This window comes from Globicephala melas, chromosome 15 (genome assembly GCF_963455315.2).
Source record: "Globicephala melas chromosome 15, mGloMel1.2, whole genome shotgun sequence".
NCBI lineage: Eukaryota > Metazoa > Chordata > Mammalia > Artiodactyla > Delphinidae > Globicephala > Globicephala melas.
This window is the reverse complement of record NC_083328.1, coordinates 55,890,673-55,912,418: the sequence shown is the minus strand read 5'-3', so window position 1 is coordinate 55,912,418 and position 21,746 is coordinate 55,890,673. Positions and strand designations below refer to the sequence as shown.

General features: G+C 50.9%; 1 protein-coding gene across 1 annotated transcript; it reads right to left on the bottom strand.

Annotated features, from left to right (window-relative positions):
• Positions 1-440: 440 nt before the first annotated feature.
• ADRA1D (adrenoceptor alpha 1D) lies at positions 441-21,113 on the bottom strand. Its single transcript, XM_030847563.2, has 2 exons — positions 19,181-21,113; positions 441-1,809 (listed from the first exon to the last, which is right to left on the bottom strand). Exons 1-2 carry the CDS (start codon positions 20,298-20,300, stop codon positions 1,220-1,222), a joined length of 1,710 nt encoding a protein of 569 aa, XP_030703423.1. The 5' UTR covers positions 20,301-21,113; the 3' UTR covers positions 441-1,219.
• Positions 21,114-21,746: the final 633 nt, after the last annotated feature.

The following is a 21,746-nucleotide window of genomic DNA, read 5'->3' as shown; positions in this document are numbered from 1 at the left end:
CTACCTGTAGTCTCTTGGGAACATGACAAGTGTTGGACATTTTACTCAAAGCCAATAAGCATGGTTCCTAAGTAGGTGTTCTCTCACCATGTATACCTGTCTACTTGGGCTTGTACATTTTTTCATGTAAAGTAATGTTTCACCCATTTAACTGATGGCCACCTTCCAGACTGAGGCCCTCAGAGCATCACAGATATATCTGGTGAGACTGAAAAAGCGAAACTTTGTGCTTATAATTACTGTTTGTTCCCAAGACTAATCATGTGAGTTTTAAAAGCCAACAAAATGCCCGAATCTTTTGGTTATGCTGAAAGTCCCAAAGGACAGCAGCCATCAGTTAAAGAGACAGGTTGAAACTAGAAAGGTGAACACAGACCCAATTTATCCTCTTGCGGGCCTTTAGTACTTGAAGGATTTTAGAAAAACAAAAAGTAGTTCTTTATGGGTTGTAAGCTGAAGATGAACAGTTTGCACAGTTTGGACAAAATAGAAGTACTCTGACCAATAAATATGTCTAAAAATGACAAAGTTCTCCCCATTTGATGGTTCCAGAGCCCAGCAAGAAGTGATGGGCACAGGCACAAGGAGCTATATACAGTGTAAACAGTAAGGCCTTTGGGGAGACAAAGTGAGGGGCAGGGCGGAGCCTCAGTAGGGCAAAGTGGGCCCACAGGTTAATACAACAGGCTTGTAGGACAGTCGTCCAATCTGCCACCAAAGCTTGTGGGTGGCAATGGCAGGCCACTGGATTCCTCCAGTCTGCAGTAAGGATAAATTGTGTCCATTGAGAAGCTTTGGCCCCACTGACTTTTTCCGGAGGGGAGGCATTGGCGGCAGCCAGGCAGGGCCTCTGTGCCCTTTCCTCCCCAAGAGGAGGGACAGGGCTGCCTGGCCATACTTGGGGCCATCTACCCAGGGTTCAAGGCATGGATGGGGCAGTGTTTCTCAAACAGGGATTGGAAACAAATGGCCCCAAGGAGCCCTCAGCCTCTCCCTTGAAAGGAGGAGCTGGGGGCATCTGTGTCCAGGAGGGGGAGCCCATAACTTTCTGCCCTTCAGGGGCTTCACCCACACCTCAGTTCCTCGGGGATTCTGGAGAGCAGTCGCCCTGATCGATTTCTGGGTCCTTGATTCTCACCGGCCTCTTGAACAAAGCCAGCCTCCATCTCCACACCCTTCTCCCACCCCCAGCACACTCCTCGGCCTAACTCAGGGGTCCTTAAATATCAGTCTCCCGGAGAAGGCTAGAGTTTGCCAATTCGTAGGCCTGGCAGGTAGTGCCCTCAGCTGCCTCACTGCGGACGCCTAAGCACACAGCTTCCACCTCCAAGTGCAGGGCGCACGCAGCCTCTCTGGCGTGTTTCTTTTGCGACAGGCTGGAGACCTTGGCATGCAGCGGGGTGGTGGGTTTCCGGAACGGCCCGAGAAGCCTCCACTTGCGAAAGGCGCAGGGCGGCTTTCGACGGCCGACGACCGGAGCCTGCGCCTTGCGTGTGCCTGGGGAGCCGGGGGCTGAGGGCGTGGTGAGGGCCAGCAGGGCCCCGGAGGGTGCGGCGCCTGGGCCAGGAGCGTAGTCAGGGCGCGGGCCGCCATTCGAGGCTTGCCAGTGGTGACTGTAGATGCTCCAGAGGGGGCGGTGGTGCTGGCGACTACGATGGCATTGGCAGCGCAGGAGGCGGAGGAAGGCCCGCTTGAACTCCCGGCTGGAGCAAGGGTAGATGAGCGGGTTCACGCAACTGTTGAAGTAGCCCAGCCAGAAGATAACCTTGAAGACGCCCTCTGAGGGCTTCAGCTGTGGGAACAGGGAGCCTGTGGGAAGCAGAGACCCAGGCTGGTTAGATGCTCAGGGAGAGGGAGTTCCAGGCAGCGCCTGGTGCAAAGGGGCCACCCTCTCTGCACTACTCCCCTCCCCCCACCCCTTTCAGGGGCCCTGGCCATTCATCAACCAGTGGCTCTCAAGATATCTCTCCTCAATGAGTCCCTGATATAATTCGAGGGTGTCCATGAACTTGAATGAGAAAAAAATAGTCATCTTCAGCTTTACTCACGTTTACCTGAAATTGAGCATTTCCAGCGAGTGTAAGCAACAAACCTGAGTAGAATTAGACAAAACGATATGAAATCACTGTTTTGTAGCTCAAAACTGGTGCAGTATTGGCAGTTTACCCCCTAATATTAGCAGTTGCTACAGATATTTTGGAATATTGTCTATGCTTCTCACTATTTGGAAGTGTCAGTCACTAGAACACGCCACTAGATCTTGTTATTTAAAGCCTTCACATGGAAACACATTGGAGACTAAATCACAGATTTCAATTAAATGAAGTCGATTTCATCTGCAATCCTCTGTATTTTATTTTTTGCATTTGAAAGAGTAACTCTGAGAAAGCCTCCATACACTTTGCCAGATGCCCAAGTAGTCCCTAGCATAAAAAGGGTAAGAACTCCTGAATTAAATGTTGACCAAGGCTTGCCCTGAGCCAGGCACTGTGCTGGGCTGTCATCAAACACCTGAGGCCTTGCTCTCCCGGTAGCAATGTGGGTCACATATCATGGGCATGCAGGTGGGATGATGGTGGTGCTCAGTCTGTTGGGGCGGGGGGCTTCCAGGGTCTCAGGATGGACAGGAGCCAGGCAGGATGAGGAAGGGCAGAGGGTATCAGGAGTGGAAGGGACAGGTGGGCAAGAGGATAACAAGTTTGGGGCATGGGAATGTCCTGTAGGATATGCTCAGAAAACTTCATTTGAGACAAATGGTGAAGGGCCTTAAATGCTGGGAAGTGGCTTTTATTTTGTGGGTAGTTAGGAGCCATGGATATTTTTGAGCAGGCAAGAGATAGAACCTAGAATTAAGCCTCAATAAACACAATGCCCATGAGCTGTCAGAATGCAGGATAGTGGGGCTGTCCCAGTGGAAGTGGGAAGTGGTCAGGAAGGCTTCTGGGATGGCTTGGAAAGGGAGCAGAGTGCCAGGCAGGAGGAGGTGGGGACACTGGGGTCTGAGCTGTGCCAGGAAGACCCTCCTCCCTGCATACCTTTCCCCTGTCTTCCCCACCATAGACCTCAAGGAGTCATGTCTCCAAAGGCACCTAACAAAATGCAAAGACATCACCCAGGAAGCAGAGGCCACTTTGTCACCCTCACTATCCTCAACATCAGCAGGGGTTGGGGGTAGGCGGCAGGAGCGTCCCATCCCAGGCAAAAGCTTCAGGTGTCTGCCAGGCTGAGCAGACCAGGGGTAGTGGTCCTTGACAAAGCAAGACCTGCTTTCTTTTCTCCTTGCCCTCAAAGAAATAAGAGCAGTGTCCCCTACTGAGGGAGCAGAGGCATCATGCCCCTCTCTTTGACCTGGGGACCCTTGCGTATCACCCACCTCCCACCCAGTGGGATTCCTGATGCTAAGAGACACTGTGGAGGAAGAGGAGTGTCAGGCAGTATCGCGTGGCACAGCATTTTCAAACCCTGGTCACGCAGCCTTGAGCAAGTTATTTGGCCATCTAAGTCTCACTCTTCTTTTCTGTGAGATATATACAACAATTTCTCTGAAGGGATTTTGTGACAATTCATAAATTTCAGGGCACAAGACTTCACAGTTTTGTAGTAAATACTGGAGTCTGTTCACTGCCCCTTTCCCTACTTCTGTGGCTTTTGAGAGAGGAGACCTCAGCCCTGGGAAGGGACCCTGTTCCCAGCTCTGGAGAGTGGCCAGAAACAGTAGCCAAGACCCGGTGGGTTTGGGGGAGGCTGGGGCATCAATCAGAATGTAAGGAGATAATTTCCCTTGGGAGAAGAATTGGGCAGTTGTCCCTGGAATGTGGGGGCCACCAGTGTTGACCTTAGCCTCCAGGAAGGCAGCCTTCTGAACAGCATCCCTTAATGGCTGCAAAATAAGACAGAGTGCTGAAAATAACTTTCTGACTCAGGCTAGAATTCTTTTATATTTAGCCCAGGATGACAAATCAGGGGACTATGCTTTAAGCAGTAAGCCAAAAGCCAGCCAAAGGGCTTTGTTATTGGTGTGGTTTTGATTCGGATTGGTGGGCAACATGGCATATAGTAGTGTGGCCTGGGCCTTGTTTTAAGCATTAAAATTCTAATTCATGCTCAACCAACCTATGCAGAAGCCTGCTGCCAGCTGGGAATTCCTTACACACAAAGGAGCTGGGATACAAACTCAGCCTTTCAGCCCCAGGTTTTTCCTACTGTGTCCTGCTGAGGGTTCTGTCTTACTTTGGGGTCTCCCAGAAGCAGACCTGAGACAAGGATTCAAATGCAAGTTGTTAATTTGGAAGGTAAATGAAACACCAATAGTGAAGTGTGATAAAAAGAGGGAAGAGAAGGAAGCCAATAAAAGGAGAGTTAACAAGTTAGTCACTCTCACTGGGAGCTCTGGGGGACTGGAGAACAGGATCAGTAAGGTGAGGGAGGTGGGGTATCTATACTCCCATTACCATAAGCCAGTGTTTGGGTTGCTCCCTCAGGGTGTTAATTTTCCATACTTCCTGCTTGCTGTGTGGGTGGACAGTGAGGATATTGCTGGTCAGAGAATGCTGCAGGCGAAGATATGGAGGCAGCTGCTGGGGCGGAAAGTGACCCATGTTCAGGGGGGATGGGTGGGGCACTGACAGCAGTCGCCACAATTTTGTTTCATTGCTGTCTGCCCTCTGTGCACAGACATCTTGCCTGGAAAATACAGACGTCTGTGCCTTGGGCTCCAGCTTTCACAGGCAGGAGCTCCTAAGAGATTTTTACTCTGTTCCTTTCACATATGGCAGTCCTGAGCCTCACACCTACTTCTGCCCAGAGTGCTGCAGTCTACCCCCATGCCTCCTTGCACCCTGCCTCACTCTTTGCTGCCTGCCTGCCCCAACGTTCTCTCTTCTGCCCACAGCCTCTTTTAAGGATCTCTGGGTCGGGGGAAAGGGGCTTGTGGGCACTTCCCTCCCCTTTGCCATGGACGAGGTGGGTAACTGTCCTGAGACTCCCGAGGGTGCTCACTGGCATTATCCCTGCAGCACTGCCCTGCTGTCAGGGCATCAGTGGACAAGCCCCTTCTCAGCCACTCCCAACTTTCTCCTCCTCCAGCTACTCTGACTTATGGCCTCTTAGGTCGACCACTTGGTTTCACCTCTCTTGCCTTCACAGTCCTCTCCAGCTGCCCAGCACAAGCCTCTTACAGCCCCGGAAGCCCAGCTACAGGAAAGCTTCAATGGGTACATGGGGGCTCTGAGTAAGGCCTCTGTCTCCCAGTACCTGGCACTCCCCTTCTCTGTCCTGAGCTGGTTCCCTCTCCTACTCCCCACATTGTCCACAGCCATTCTTGCAGGCATAAAGCACAGCTGTGCTAACTCATCTTGGCAGTTGTCACTGGAAACAGGTGCTCATGGGACCCTCCTCTCTCGGCCTCCCGCCATCCAGGCGCCCAGCACCACCTCCTTGTTCTCCTTTCTCTTGCAATTCCCGCTTCTCTTCTGTCTTCATGTGCATCAGCTAAGTTGCCACACTGACTGTTCACTGCCCTCTGGCCACAGCGGGCTCCCCAGTCTTGTCTCTGTGCTTTTGCACAGGATCATCCTGGACTGCCCTTCCTCATTCCTCCACCTGGTAGTGCTGGCTCCAGTGGCACCTCCTCCTGGGAGCTTTCGTCACACCATCCCCTCCCGACCCAGCAGAGTTAGTTGTATTCCCCCCTCCCCTAGCACATCTATTCACTTCTCAATGCCAAGAACACTGCGGGTAACTACCAGTTTCCCATCTATCTGATCCTTAAATGGAGAGCTCCCCACACCATCCTTGGCACATCGTAGGTGCTCCACACATTCTGACCCCTCTCCTTCTGTCACAGTCTGCATCCCATCCATCACCAACTCCCATTAGTCCTGAATCCCCCACTTTGCACCATCCCCCATTACCACCCTGGTCCCAGCTACTATCATCATCTACCTACAGTGCCCTTCCAAGTGGGCTCTCTGTTCCTGCCCCTGTGCCCCCCATAGTACCCTGTTCTCCACATAGCAGCTGGGTGTGTGTGTGTCCTTTTAAAACATAAGGCTGAGCAGTTCATTTCTTCACTTAAATCTATATTCCACTGCTGACTGCAGCTTTCTGTCCTCTCTCTTTTTCTCATCTGAACTTTGACCTGCCAGCCCCTTGGATTTCTCCTATCATCTCTGCTTAGCTGAGACTTCTCCTCACTTGCACCCCAGCCATTCTTTCCTCAGTCCTTCCATGTGCATGTCCTTCTGGATTTGGGTTGTATTTATCCAGCCAGAGCCTAACTCTGGAGAGATTCACCCACACTCTGAACACACTTAGGGTCTCCAACCTCAGCTCTGTGTCCTGGCTTCAAGCAATCTTGCCACCCATTCTCAGCCCACTCCTCCACCCCCACCTATTCCTGCACCAGCTCCTTTGAGCCTTTACCCCTCTCCACAGGCTCTGCAGTCTGCCCCTTTCCCTTCTCCAAAGCAGTTGATCTCACTTCCTGTTTCACAGAGAAAACAAGACAAAGAAGTTGGGCACTCACTTAAACCTTCTTCACCTGTCTTCCTCCTTTGTAAGAAAGGAGTCTCTCCTCCCACCCAAGGTTCACGTCCCTACTTGTGTTGTAAAGCTCTCGACCCATCAGTCACTCGTGAGCTTGCCTCTGTCACAGCTGCACCCTCTTTGCTGGTTCTCTGGCTATGACTTCATTCCCTCCACGCTTTCTATCCACACATGCCATCTCCTCTTCCCCACCTGCTTTTCACTCCACTGCTTTGCCCCACTGCCCCACTCCACCCCAGCCCTCCCACATGCAGATACAGCTCTCATCCATCCTGGACACTTCTCATCTCACCCGGGGCTTCTGGGGCGCCATTCTCTTGGATTTTCTACTCCTTGTCAATTGCCTTTGCTCCTTCCTCATGTCCCCACTGCTACGTGTAGGAGTGCCCTTATAAGAAGAGTCTTGTAATCTCTTCTCTTTGCATTCTCTTGGCAATTTCAGCCAGGCTCACAGACTGTTGGCTGGTAATGCCCACCGTTCTATCTCCAGCTCAGTTTGCTCTCCCAAATTCTAGACTCATAGATCCAAGACTCACTGCCTCCCAGACATTTCCACTTGGATGTCTACTGGCATCTCACGCTTATCCTGCCCTCATAAAGCTTACATTTCATAGGGCAAGACCAGCAAAACATATGATAAACAAGGAAAATGCAAACGTATCAGATAATAAAACATGCTAATAAAAAACAAAGCAGGGAAGGAAGATACCTAGTGTGTGTTTATGTATGTGTGTGCGTGTGGCTGGGGGTGGTGCTATAAATTTTGGGTAAACTGCTGAGACTATGACGTCTGAGTAAAGAGCTGAATGAGGCATGTGGACATTTTGGGGAAAAGCATTCCAGGTAGAGGAAACAGCAAGTGCAAAGGGCCTGAGGTGGCCCTGGTATGTTTGCAGAACAATGACAAGGCTAGTGTGGATAGAATGGAGTGATTGAGTGCACAGCAGAAGGGGATGAGGTTGAAACTCAACCACTACCCTCCTCCCTGCGCCCTCCTACCCTGTCTGAGACACAATTCCCTCTCCCCTTGAGTAATTCAGCAGCCTCCCGACTGTCTCTTGCATGTACCGTTGCAGCCTGAAATCTACCCTCAACTTGGCAGCTAGAACGATCCTTTAAAAATATTGGGTTGGGCAAAAGTTTTGTTCAGTTTTTTCCATAAGATGGTTCGAGTAGTGCTTAGTTATCTTTAACTTCATTCAAAACAATTTTGTTAGATTGTATTGTGACAGCTGTCATATCAGCATGCATTTAAAAACAAACTTATCAAAATTGGTGAATTTTTATGTAGCTATTTTAATATTGAAGATGGAAGAAGAAAAGCATCATTTATAGCATATTATGCTTTATTATTTCAAAAAAGGTAAAAATGCAACTGAAACATAAAAAAAAGATTTGTGCAGTGTATGGAAAAGGTGCTGTGACTGATCGAACGTGTCAAAAGTGGTTTGTGAAGTTTCATGCTGGAGATTTCTTGCTGGACGATGCTCCATGGTCGGGTAGACCAGTTGAAGCTGACAGGGATCAAATCGAGACATTAATTGAGAACCATCAACATTATACCATGTGGGAGATAGCCGACATACTCAAAATATCCAAATCAAGTGTTGAAAATCATTTGCACCAGCTTGGTTATGTGAATCGCTTGGATGCTTGGGTTCCACAGAAGTTAAGCGAAAAAACCTTCTTGACTGTATTTCTGCATGTGATTATCTACCTTAACGTAATGAAAAGTTTCTGTTTTTAAAAGAAATTGTGACGGGCGATGAAAAGTGGATACTGTACAATAATGTGGAATGGAAGAGATGGTGGGGCAAGCGAAATGAACCACCACCAACCACACCAAAGGCCAGTCTTCATCCAAAGAAGATGATGTTGTGTATATGGTGGGATTGGAAGGGAGTCCTCTATTAGGAGCTCCTTCTGGAAAACCAAATGATTAATTCCAACAAGTACAGCTCCCAATTAGACCAACTGAAAGCAGCACTCAACAAAAACCATCTGGAATTAGTCAACAGAAAATGCATAATCTTCCATCAGGATAACGCAAGGCCACATGTTTCTTTGATGACCAGGCAAAAACTGTTACAGCTTGGGTGGGAAGTTCTGATCTATTGACCATATTCACCAGACATTACACCTTCGGATTTCCACATTTTTCAGTCTTTACAAAATTCTCTTAATGGAAAAAAATTTCAATTCCCTGGAAGACTGTAAAAGGAACAGTTCTTTGCTCAAAAAGATAAAAAGTTTTGGAAAGATGGAATTATGAAGTTGTCTGAAAAATTTCAGAAGGTAGTGGAACAAAACAGTGACTATGTTGTTCAATAAAGTTCTGGGTGAAAATAAAGATGTGTCTTTTATTTTTACTTTAAAACCGAAGGAACTTTTTGGCCAACCCAATAGAAATAGATCATGTCACTCCTCAAGCTCAAAACCCTCTAAGGGCTGCCATTCCCCCTCACAGCTCGACATGTGGTCCCCTGACCCCCTGACATCCTCTCCTACTCCCCCCCCCCCACTCTGTTCCAGCCACACTACCCTCCTTTTGCTTCTTGGACATGCCAGACACACTCCCTCCTTGGGCCTTTGCATTTGCTTTTCCCCAGAATCTTCTTCCCCCAGAAATCCACATGGCTCCCTGACCTCTCATCTAAAATTGCAGTGTGCCTGGAAACAACCCAAGGGCCCACCAACAGATGACTGGTTTAAGATGATGTGGTATATATAAACAATGGAATGTTACTCAGCCATAAAAAGAATGAAATATTGCCACTTGCAGCAACATGGATGGACCTAGAGATTGTCATACTAAGTGAAGTAAGTCAGAGAAAGACCAATATTATATGACTTACATGTGGAATCTAAAAAATAATACAAATGAATCTATATACAAAACAGAAACAGACTCACAGACATAGAAAACAAACTTATAGTTACCAAAGGGGAGAGGGAGGGAGGGAGGGACAAATTAGGAGTGTGAGATTAACAGACACAAACTACTATAAATAAAATAGATAAGCAACAATAATTTACTGTATAGCACATGGGACTGTATTCAGTATCTCATAATAATCTATAAAGGAAAATAATCTGAAAAAAAACAGAATCACTTTGCTGTACAACTGAAAACAACACGATATTATAAATCAACTACAATAAAAAAAATTGCAGTGTCCCCCACCCCATACTCCCCATCTCCCTCAGCTGGCTCTATCTGTGGCCCTTATCACCTTCTCTTGTACTATTTGAGTTATTCTTCATTTTGTCTATCACCTTTCTCCCTGCAGTAAGAGTCCATGGGGCAGGACTAGTGTCTGTTTTGCTTGATGCTGCACTCCCATTGCCCAGAAGACCTCATGAACACACTGAAGACAGTAGGCGCTCAACACTTGCTGAGTTTGCTGAATGAGTCCCTCTTTTCTACGCTATATGTCACCATGTCTGGTACATTCAGTTTTCTCTCTAGTGGAGTCCCTCCCTTCACCTCATTCCTGAAGCCTTTGCTGACTCTGGCATCTCATTTTGTTTACATGGCTGTGACAGCCCCCAGTGGTCCCTTGTCTCCTCTACTCTGCACACAGCTGCTGGAGACTTCTTGTAAAAAAAAATGGTTTCTCTCCTTTCCCCTCTGAAAACCGTTGGTGGCTTCTAATGGCTCTGAGGAATAAACCCAAATTTTCTTGTGTTGCATTCAAGTCTTTTTAGAATCCTAAGCTGTCTTCAGCTTACATCCCTCCCAAATTGGCCATACGAAGCCACAAGCATGTCTTCCCACAGAGGCTGGGCTCCTACTGCCTTCCTGCGTGGCTCTAACTGCTCCCACGGTGCTTTCTGCTTCCGTCCACCCATCCCTCCAGCCCAGGTCAGGTGTCCTCCCCCACCAAGCCTGGGTTAGGTGCACTTTTATGTACGCCTGCATCTTAACAAATAAAATTTGTTACTGCTCTATCTACTCTCCTAGACTCTAGGTTTCTTGAGGACAGGGATGGGATTAATTATTCTTTTCATCCCAGCCTCTAACACACTTGCCTGATCCAGAGCAGGGGTCATAAAGTATCTGTTGAGTGAGTGAATAAGTGCTGTTTGCGTAGATGTAGGTAGCCTCTAAAGTGACGAGGAAGGAAATGGGAGCTCACACTTGCTTTCTGAGTGTTCAGTACCTACCAGGCTGCATGCTGGGCCCTGTATGTAGCACTTCTCATTTAATTCTCATGGCATTAGCATCCCACTTTGCAGAGATTCTAGTTATCTCCGGAGGGCAAGTGGCAGCATCAGGATTTGAACCTGCGTCAGTCTAGCCCTAAAGTGCTTGGTCTTTCCTTGACATCATGTAAAGATAGAAAAAAAACTTCCCCTGGTCTTCCAGGGGTCCTGGGGTCAGGATCCACAAAGACTCAATACCTTCCAGCAGCTGATCCACAAGCAGCATGCCCATCCCTACCTCTGGACTTTCGTACATTTGGCCTGGTCTGGAAGATGGCCCTCTTCCTTTCTCCATAGCAGGTCTCTCCAGTTCTTCAGACTTGGGCATAGAACCACCTCTCCAGGAGCAGTTCTGTGATTAATTCCACTCCCGGGGTCTGCGGAGGTGAGACTGGTTTCTGGAGTGTGTGTGCCTTTGAGCACTTCTTGATTCTGCCTCCACCAAGTGGCATTCATTGGCCTTCTCTATGGCCTTTAGGGTGGCCTGTGAGGACTGCCACATTGAATTCGGCTCCTGTGCATGCATGCCCATCCAGAACACTCAGAAAGGCTGGGCTGTTGCCTGCTCGCTGCATCTCAGGAAACAGACCCCAGCCTCCTGGAAGGAGCCCCAGAAAGCCACTTGGCCATCTCCTTCCCCTTCTTCAAGTCTTTGCTCAAAAGTCACCTTTAAGGTTTGAAGTTGATGCTATTAGTGCCCCACCCAGGTGCCCCTGGTCCCCAGCTACTGTGAGTGTTGGCTGCTAATGGCTTATAGTTGGCTGCTAATGGAGAATTGCCCTTGACCGATGGGAGCTGCTTCAACTGGGAGATGACACCTTCCCACCAAGGTGGCAGCCCACACCCAGTGATAGACTGAGCGGGGATGGAAAAGGCCAGACTCCTTGTCTCGAGGTGGCACAATTCTCTGCTGTCGTTCTTGTTCCAGGGATCAGGCTGAGGCCAGACTTTGAGACCACATCCTAGGTTTAGCTCTTTTCTGACTTATCCTGCTTCCCTCCCTCCCAGCTACCTCCTGAGAGCTTCCCTCAATCCATCACTCGCATAAGAACTCCTGTCTCAGTCTCTACGTACAGGGACATGACCCAGGACACTCTTTGCATGGATGTGTCTTCAAGCTCTCTTGATTGGTCCTAAACCTATAATCCAGGGATTAGCTCTTGGTCACTGTTTCAACTCTTCCGCCCACTGCTGAGAAAGGCAGGGCATGAATTTGCATGTTCATGCCCATTTCTCTCCACTCAACAGGCAGGCTGGAGCACAGGAGTGAACACATTGACCTACCTATGAGGAGAGGTGGTCAGGATGTAGGTAGGAGATGACTGCAAACACAACTCTTTCCTGCTTCTCTCTGCTCCTTAGCCTTTTCTTGCATGTATCCGTCAAGCTTGCTCCCACCTGCCTTCCCCTATTCCCTGTTTTGGGGTGCCTTTGTCAGGAGTCTAACGTAATGTCCAGGGATGCTGAACATCCACTAGTCAGAAGAGGCAGGGCCTCTCCTGTGTCAGCAGGTTACCCCACTCTTTGGCATGTTGGCTGGGCTAGCCTGGCCTGCACACTGTTAGGGAAACTAAGGCAGGCTGAGATTGGCGGCGGAGGTCTGCAGCCTTATCACAGGCCAGTCCCCTCTCCTAAGTAAGAGCAATGTCCAGGCCCAGGAGATGCTGCTGAGATGGTGGTTAAGGCTGAAACTGGCCAATCTGGCCAAGCCTTGCTGAGGAGTGACAGCGCTGAAGCCAAGGGGGGACTGTGTGATTAACAGCACTCTTTTGGCATCACCAGAAGGGAACTTGTTCTTGGCAGAATGTCATAATTCACAGCCAGTCTTGTTCATAGCTTGCAGCCAACCATGAACTATTAGGCTGCACCCCAGCCTTTCCCCTTTCCCACCTCCTCCCTCACCAGTGACTTTTCTATCCACAAGCAGCCATTTTCTCTAGCCAGAAAGAGAGGGGTTAAAAATACCATGTACCATATTCAGGTCTTTCTCTGCCAACAGGGCTAGCAGAGATGGAATTCCCAGTCCTAGACTCCCTTTCTCTCTCCTAGTTCTTTCAGCTGCTCACTCAGTGCTTCTGACTCTAGAACTCAATTGCACCTTCCCCAAGAGAGGCTGGGAAGCAGTGGACCTCTTTGCAATATTTTAAAGGGTCGGCCTCTCTCATAAGGCACACTTGAGCTGCGACCTGAAGACCCTCTGAGGGAGTGAGTCATGCATCTACCTGAAGAAAGAGAATTCCAGACAGAGGAGAGGGCATGTGCAAAGGCCCTGAGGCAGCAGGGTACCGCACAAGTTCAAGGACAACCAAGAAGTTAGGACTGCTGGAACAGAGAAGGGGAGGGAGAGATGGTAAGAGATAAGGCCATTTTGAAGCAGAGACAATCATAAAAGGCTGTCAGGAAGAGGTGACCTGAATAGGGTCCAGGTCTCAGATGGATTATAAAGACACAGAGTTGAGGATATTGTGGGGCTAGCTGTGCCAAGCTAAATCTCTTGAATTCCTTGCATTGCCAATCTTCCATGGTGAGAGGTAACTGGTGGGTCCTCTGGCTTGAGATAGACAAGGAATAGATCAGAAGTCCTTCTGTGCCCTGTGTTTACCTCAGGATCCTTGAGCTCTGTGGGGCTGGCCTAGAGCTACTGGTCTGGCCCTGGACATCCTTCTGCAGCTGTGCGGATTGGCAGGGAGGGGTAGTTCCTAGAGCCACAGAGGCTGCCTGGTGGGGCCCAAGGCAGGGAGATGAGTCACAGACCTGTTCAGTGTCCTACACTGGACCCCACCCATTCCCCTTCAGCTCTTCTCCCTCCCCTTCTCCCCTTTCTCTCTCTCCACCTTCCCTCTCTCCCTCTCTTTTCCACTCTTGTTGTCACTTCTTAACTCATTCCCTGATCTGTGGCCTTGGAGTGGTCACACCCCAAGCTCTGCGTGCCCAAGGCTGAAGTCCCTGCCAAATGGCCCTTGTGCTCGGCTGAACATGACCCTGATCTGAACATGAACCTTTCAGTTCTCAGGCCACACTGACAAATGGCTCATAAGTTGGAGCAGACCAGTGCTTTCGCCAGAGGAGAGAAGTTCCCAGACAGTGATCACTCTGTCCAGGAGTCCCAGCACTGAGTTGCTGGGGCATTGCCCACTAGGTCCCAATGCTGGCTCTCAGGGGCCCAGGCCAATGTTCTGCTGGGTCACCATCTGCAAAGGAGGGCAGGCAAATCTTCTAGCATTCAAGGAGACCTTTTTCGTGGGCATATAGCTCATGAAGCAGGATGGGGCAGGGTTCAGGTGGGGTCAGAGGTGGGCTCAGGAACTCAGAGACTTTCCCATGAGGAATGGGCTCAAAGGCTCTGGTGGTCTGGGAGGACCAAGCCACACAGGAAGTGGTCATGTCCTATGGCAATGCTCAGGGCCCTCATGGCCAGGATCTGGGGCAGAAGCGAGCCTGGAACTGAGCCTGGGGGGAGGTAAGCAGGTGCTGAGGCATTTGGTGAGATTTAAAGCTTAAAGCATGTCTGTCAACTGACCCTTAACCCTGGCTTCAGTTTGACCTCTGATCTCTGACCTAGGCAGGAAGTAACAAGGACCCTAGGGCCAAGGGCACCCATTGGCCAACCCCAAAATAGTGATGTCTATAATGTGTGACAGATTTAAAAATCACTTTTAACATGGTACTAAAAAACCTATTGGTCCCCTTTGGAAAGATTGCTAGGAAATTGACTCTTCTTTTTTTTTTTTTTTTTTTTTTTTTTGCGGTACGCGGGCCTCTCACTGTTGTGGCCTCTCCCGTTGCAGAGCAACAGGCTCCGGACGCGCAGGCTCAGCGGCCATGGCTCACGGGCCCAGCCGCTCCGCGGCATGTGGGATCCTCCCGGACCGGGGCACGAACCCATGTCCCCTGCATCGGCAGGCGGACTCTCAACCACTGCGCCACCAGGGAAGCCCGACTCTTCTTTTGATAAAGGAGAGCATCGAGCAGCTCTCCTGATTTTGCTGTATGGACTCTATTTCAAGTGACCAAACAGCTAGTGGTGAATTCTTTTTAGAATTTTAGTCTACAAATGCAGAAGGAATGACAGAATTTGGATATCACCACTTTCAGTCCCAGTGATATAATGGGTCCAGGCCATGGTCAATGGCTGCTAAAACTAGCAGGTGAAAAGCTGATGGGACATTTTATAATGAATGAATCAGGCTGACTGCATCTGAACCCCTGATCAATCTTAACATCACAAAAGAAAAGAAATCTTGTCCCAAACACTGAACTTGAATCTGATCAAGCCAGTTTACAGGAAGTACAGGGAACAAGGGGACACATTAAATGGCACTAATAGGGATGCAAACTCCAAACTGTGGGCAACTCCTCTGGGACAAACAATCTGGTTTCTTCACCAAACAAGCTGAAAGGGAAAAGGTGGGGGTAGGGGAATCTTATTAATCAAAGAAACTGAGGAGACAAATCAAGTGCATGCAATGTATGTACTTTTTTTTGGACCCTGATTCAAACAAATAAACTAAAATTTTATGAGGCAATCAGCAACATTTGAACACTAAGATATTTGGTACTATTAAACAACTATTTTTTGTGTTATAATGGATTGTGGTTATTTTTTAAAAGTTCTTCTAGAAATATACATTGAAGAATTTACAGATGAACTGATATGGTGTCTGGGATTTTCTTCAAAATAATAAGCAGTGGTGGAAAGTGGGCGGGGTTGGAAATGAACGAAGATCAGCCTTGGGTTGATATTGTTGAAGCTGGGGCCATCACACCGTTCTGTCTACTTATGTGTTTGAAACTATCCATGATTTTTAAAAATGGAAAATAAAACCCCTAGCTCACTGCTTGTTCATAATAATCACTCAATAAATGTTAGCTGTTATGTTTAAAAACTTTTTTAGGTCACATAAATGGGGATCACCCCCAATGCATTGCAAGTAAGGGAGGTCTCTGCTTACACAGAGGCTGTTATACTAAGTGAAATAAGCCAGTCACAGAAGGACTGCATGACTCCACTTCCATGAATGTAGCTAAAATAGTCAAATTCAAAGAAAGAGTGGAATGGTGGGTGCCAGGGGCTCAGGGGAGGGGGAAATGGGGAGTTGCTAATCAATAGGCATAAAGTTTTAGTTAAGCAAGATGAATAAATTCTACAGATCTGCTGTACAACCTTGTGCCTAGAGTTAACAATACTGCATGCTTAAAAATTTGTTAAAAGGGTAGATCTCATGTTATGTTCTTACCACAGGAATAATAATAATAATAATAGTAAAGATAGAGGGCTGTGCTTTGTCAACCAGATCCTCGGCACGGAAGGATGTGAAAAGGCCATGGGTTCACACTGACCAAGCATCTACTATGTGCCAGGTGCCACAAAGGCACAGATAGGACATGTAATGCCAGCCTCTTCTTCAGGCTTTTGGGCCAGGGAACAGTAATGCCATTCCTGAGAACTTGCTGCAGCGCACCCCCTGCCTCTCTCCTTGAGTCTGTGGACCCTGCACCACCTCAGGGAGCCTGTGGAGATGGGTCCTTTGGTACTTGGCCAGCACTCTGAGACACAAACGCTGAATCTGCCCTCCACACCTGGCTGCCAAAGTGTGCTTTCCAGCCTAGACACCATTTCCTCAGATGGCTCACAACCTCCTCCTGCCTCCTCCCGCCTTCTCTCCCTCTCTCTCTCTCATTAAGGCATAAGATGCTGACAGTCAAGTTTATAAAGTGTGTACATTTTAAGAGTATAGACTGATGACTTTACATATATATTCACCAATGTAGTCACTGCCTAGATCGAGTCACAGACAGGGAAACGGAGGTGTGGGGGATGACCCCTAGTCCCTCTCTGAGACCCTCAGGATTTTAGGTGCCCTGTGCTTGTGTGCCATTCTTTCCTGCCCAGCAACTTGAGCCCCAATGGCCCCACAGGTCAGCATACCTTGTCTATATCTCCCTCTGCTGCAGCTCTGGCTTGACTAAAACATTTCAGGTGATAGATGGCTGTTCATGGCCCCCTGTGCGTGTACCACTGGGACCCTGGGCCCACTTCCTAAAGCTTTTGATATCCTCCGGGCTATTTGGGTTGCTCACTGGCCATATCACTGCTGTGGCTGGGGCTCCTGCTTCCACTTGGCTTTGTGTGTGGAGATGTGGGTGAAGGGCACCCTGGGTCTGCTCAACAACCCCAGGTTGTGGCCCTACTGGGCACCTTCATTTCCATGGCCTGTGGCCCTGGCTGGCACACAGTGCTTTTTCTCAATCCTCCCATGTTTGCTGTTCCTCACACCTGGTGTGGGAACCAGGGCCTGCAAGGAGGGCGGTACCACCTTCTCCTGGCTGCCCCCTTCTCTGCCTCCTTCTGGGTTCTTTCAAAGTGGGTACTCCCCAAGGCTCCTTCCCCAGCCCATCTCTTCTCTTTGCCCATCCATCCTCTTGCTGGGAGACTGTACCCCACACTCCTGCTTCTGCAACCATATCCATCCTTGGTCCCCTTATCTAAGTTCCCAACATCCTCTTCCCCCAAGCACATACTGGCACCTCCTACCAAAATATGCCAGCCCCTTGGATTCCACATTCAACCCCAAAAGTTGCTGCTCAGAATGTTCCCTGTTCCTCCAAAGATGCCTCCCTCCTCCCAGGCCTGGCCCCAGAGCTCCTGGGGGGGGGGTTGCTCCTGGCCCCCCTTCTTCCTGCACAACCCTCAGGCCACTCCTGCTTGTACCACAGGCTCTGTCCTCCTGTTCTCTCTGCTGTCCTGCCCTCCAAGCCACGTCATGGCAGATCAGAATATTCTGTTTCCCTGCTTGGCCTCTGTCCTACTTGCTCATTATTACCAGATTCCACTAAATTCAGCTCCATTGTGGCCCTGGGCTTTGTTCTAGACTTGGTGAGATGCCATGGGAGGCTGGGCACAGTGCAGACCGGCAGGAAGGGAGAGGCAAGATAGCCCCAGGGTTCCCATGCGAGGTGTGAGGAGCAGCAGAGATGAGGGGTTGAGGAAGAGCAGTGTCTGCCAGCAAGGGCAGAGGCCATGGAGATTTAGGGATGCTTTTTGGAAGAGGGAGACGTGATCTCGACCTCAAAAAACAGTAGCCTTTTGCAGTGTAGATTATAACAGCGAAAAATTAGAAAAACCGAACACTCAGCAGGAGACTGCATCAACACACCATGGCATACTTTCAAACAGAATACTATACTGTTGCTAAAATAACCAGAACGGATAAATCTCAACAACAAAACATTGGGTGAAAAGGGCAAACGGAAGATGGATGTGCACAGCTGGTGCAATTTATATAAGTCCAAAGGACACACAAAACAATGCTATTTATTATTATAGATTCAGGTGTTTGTAGTAAGGGTATAAACATGTGTGTGGGAGTGATAAACACCAGATTTACCTCTGCAGAGAGAGGGCGAAAATGAGGAAGGGACAGGAGGAGGGAACTTAGTTGTGGCTGTTCTGTTTATCTGAAAAGAGAGAGACGAAGTGATCTGAGGCAAATATGGCGAAATGTTATCATCTGTTCAATGTGGGTGATTACAGGTACATGGGAGGTCCTGGCTTGGGCTGGCTGGTTGCACCTGTGGGTGAAGTGACTCAGGGCAAAAGCAACCCCATAGATGCCGTTCCCTTTCTTCTCCCTGTGCTGACCGAGCCCCAAGGCTTCCAGGAGGGGCCTCAAGGCATGGGAGGAAGGTCCTGAGAACAGCTGCCCACCTCCCAGGACTACAGGAAAGCCTGTGAAAGAAATAACAAAGTTCTCCAGAAGTGCTAGGACTCCGTAAATTTAAGAAACTACGATGAACAATATTAACTTTCCATTTGATAAGATGCCCTTTCCCTTTCTTTCTCACCCCCACACAGACCCCCCCCCCCCCCACCAAGAGGAGATTTCAGAAATGAGAGCCCACAGCATTCACAGATACCAGCTGGGGAGGGCCTCCCAGGGGGGCCCAGCTTCCAAACAGAGAAAGCAGGTGGCTTCCGGTGTCTGCTGATGTTCACGTAGACTGGCCAGGGATTGCTGCCCATGAATGAATGTAGGCCCTGGTGGTGGAGGGAGGGAGATATGTAGACAAGCACATACACTGCTTGCCACATACTATGGGAGCAGATGCCCGCACAGATTTCCACTGACCTTTTGTATTTAGAGGAGTGGGGAGTGTAAAACAAGCCCAGGGCTTGTAATGGCAGTGAAGAAGGGGGAAGGCCACAAAAGTTAGAAGCTCATAAAACAAATCCTGCAAGCATGAAGAACCTATTTGTGTCCCACAAAGCAGCATGCGCACGTGTCTAAGAGACCAGGCAGTAAACCTTCCATGTTCAGGTGGAGAGTCACCCTCCACTGGGAAGGGCCATACAAGTCTGGGTGCCAGGAAGGGACGGTCACAGGCTCAGGGAGGAAGAGAAGGGGCTGGTGGGAGAGGGATCACTCACCCAGTGGCAGAACGAAGAAAAAGGGGAACCAGCAGAGCACGAAGACGCCCACGACGATGGCCAGCGTCTTGGCCGCCTTCTTCTCACGGGAGAACTTGAGCAGACGCACTGACAGTGAGCTGCGGAAGGTGTGGCTCTTGGCGCTGCGCATCCCACCGTGGGCTCCGTCTGAGCCAGTGCTTGCGCCGCGACAGTGGATGCGCAGCACCACCTCTGAGGCCTTGCCCCGCTCGCGCTTGACTCCTGCCTCCAGGCTGCGCGTGGTGCTTCGCGCTACCACATACACGCGGCAGTACATGACCACAATGACGGCCATAGGCAGGTAGAAAGAGCACAGGGAGGAGAAAACAGCGTATCCTGCCTCCTCCGTGATGCCGCAGAAGCGCTCGTCAGGGGGCACCGGCTCCTTCCACCCCAGCAGCGGCCCCACAGACACCACGAGGGCTACGGCCCAGAGCAGCGCCAGGATGGCGGCCGCCTTGCGCTCGGTCATGATTGCTGGGTACTTGAGCGAGTGGCGCACGCCCACGTACCGGTCCACCGAGATTGTGCAGAGGCTGAGGATGGAGGCCGTGCAGCACAGCACATCCACGGCGGCCCACACGTCGCAGAAGGCCCGGCCGAAGGCCCAGAAGCCCAGAACCTCCATGGTGGCTGAGAAGGGGAGCACTGTGGTGCTCAGCAGCAGGTCGGCCACGGCCAGGTTCACAATGAAATAGTTTGTGACCGTCTGCAGGTGGCGGTTGCAGGCCACGGAGAGGATGACCATCAGGTTGCCCGCCACGGCCGTGAGGATGAAGGCAGCCAGGAAGACGCCCACGCCCACGCCCTGCGCACTCACCACCAGCCCCCCGACGGCGGCCGTGCCGTTCACCTCGCCGCCGGCGCCAGTGCTCCCCGGCTCCCCAGCGGAGCTCCGGTTGTCCTCGCCGTTGCCCGCGCCCACCACGCCGCCGCCGCTGCTACCGCCTGCGGTCACCCGCACGCCGTCCACCGCCCGGCCCTCGGAGGCGGCCGCGCCGCCCGCGCCACCCCCGCCACCGCCCGCGCTGGAGCTCCCGGCGCTGCTGTCTGAGCAGGGTCCCTCGAAACTGACGTTCAGGAGATAGCGGAAAGTCATCTCAACGCGCAGCCGTCGGGGGCCGGGGCTGGGCGCAGGACGAGCGACTGGTAGGGCTGGGGGCTCCGGCTCCAGACCCGCGCGCTGGTCCTGTCGGGGTCCTGCCTCAGTTCCTGTGACGTGGAGCACTGCTGCCCGCGAGCGGAGCGGGCGGCTGCGGAGTGGGACCGAAGAGCCCGAGCTGGCGACGCGCGCCTCTCTCGCAGCGTGCCCAGGCGAGCGGGCAAAGCGACGGCTCGGGGCCGGGCGGTGCGGGCGGCGACCACTGAGGAGCTAGCTACTGGGCGCGGGGCCGGGACGGAGCGGAGGAAGGGCAGCGCCGGGGATGAAGAGGGGACGCTGGCACCGAGGGACCCAGCGCCACAGTTGCCGGAAGAAGGGAATCTGCGCTCTGGGCGAGCTGGCGTTCCGGGGTCCCAAAGGGCGGTGGCGCTGGCTCGCGCTCCGACCCCGCGGAAGCCACCCCCGCCGCGCCGCTGGTGCTCACGCCCGCCCTCTCCCCTCGCGGTCCGCTCCCTTCCACCTCCCGCGCCCCTACCCCGCCTCCTCTCTCTTACCACTCAGTTAAGTCTCCCTCCCGCCCTTTCCCCAGCGTCTCGGTCACTGCTGGTGCCCTTGGGCGCGCCGAGTGTAGAAGGTGCGATTCCCGGGTCCCCGGACTCCCGGCTCCGGCCGCCAGAGAGCAGCAAGCGCCTGGGATCTGCAGCCTGCTGACGGGACCACGCCATGCCGCGGATGGAGCTGCTGCACCTCCTTCCTTCTCTCAGGGGACTGGACAAAGGAGGGTCTCAAACACCTCTGTTCAGTGCCGTGGCATGGAGAGCTCCAGAGGGTGTCGGAAGCTTTGCGGGCCTATGATGGGGGAAGGAACAAGAGACTACTTATATGGTTACAGCCTTCAGACCCTGCCCAGGACACACTGGTCTGCATACACCAACTTCTGCACTGTTACTTTACTCCATATCGGATGTCGAAATAAAACTTCCCATTGCTACACTAAATAAGTGGCCTCGTTCTAGGGAGGGAGGGTTTAAGTACTGGAGGGTGGGAAAGGCCACTTGGCGGGATGGTTAAAGGAGGTGGGGCAGACAGTCTGGCTCCAAATCTAGGCTCCGCCCTATGTTAGCTGTTTGACCTCTTTGTGTCTTAGTTTCTCATCTGTAAAATGAAGATAAGAGTAGTGTCTACCTACCAGCGTGAAGACTGAATGAATTAATATCTGTTAGGGCCCCAGAGCAGTGCCTATATTTGTTAGCTGAGTGGGACTACGCAGGGCAGGATTTGAACAGGTAGGACAGAGGACAGAGGGAATGTGGAGCTGGTATGAACTCGGGCCACAGGTGGAGGGGTGGGTTTAAGGAGCCTCTTGTTGACTAACAAGACTGGGTAGGGAGAAACAAAAAGAGACCATTCCTTTGGCCAACATAAAAATACTAACCAGGCTGC

Bases quoted from the DNA above. Each gene is read 5' to 3' on its own strand.
- ADRA1D (XM_030847563.2), bottom strand. From the start codon at position 20,300: ATGACTTTCCGCTATCTCCTGAACGTCAGTTTCGAGGGACCCTGCTCA. The intron at 1,810-19,180 runs GTGAGTGATCCC...TGCTTCCCACAG, and splicing joins TTTCTTCGTTCTGCCACTGG to GCTCCCTGTTCCCACAGCTG.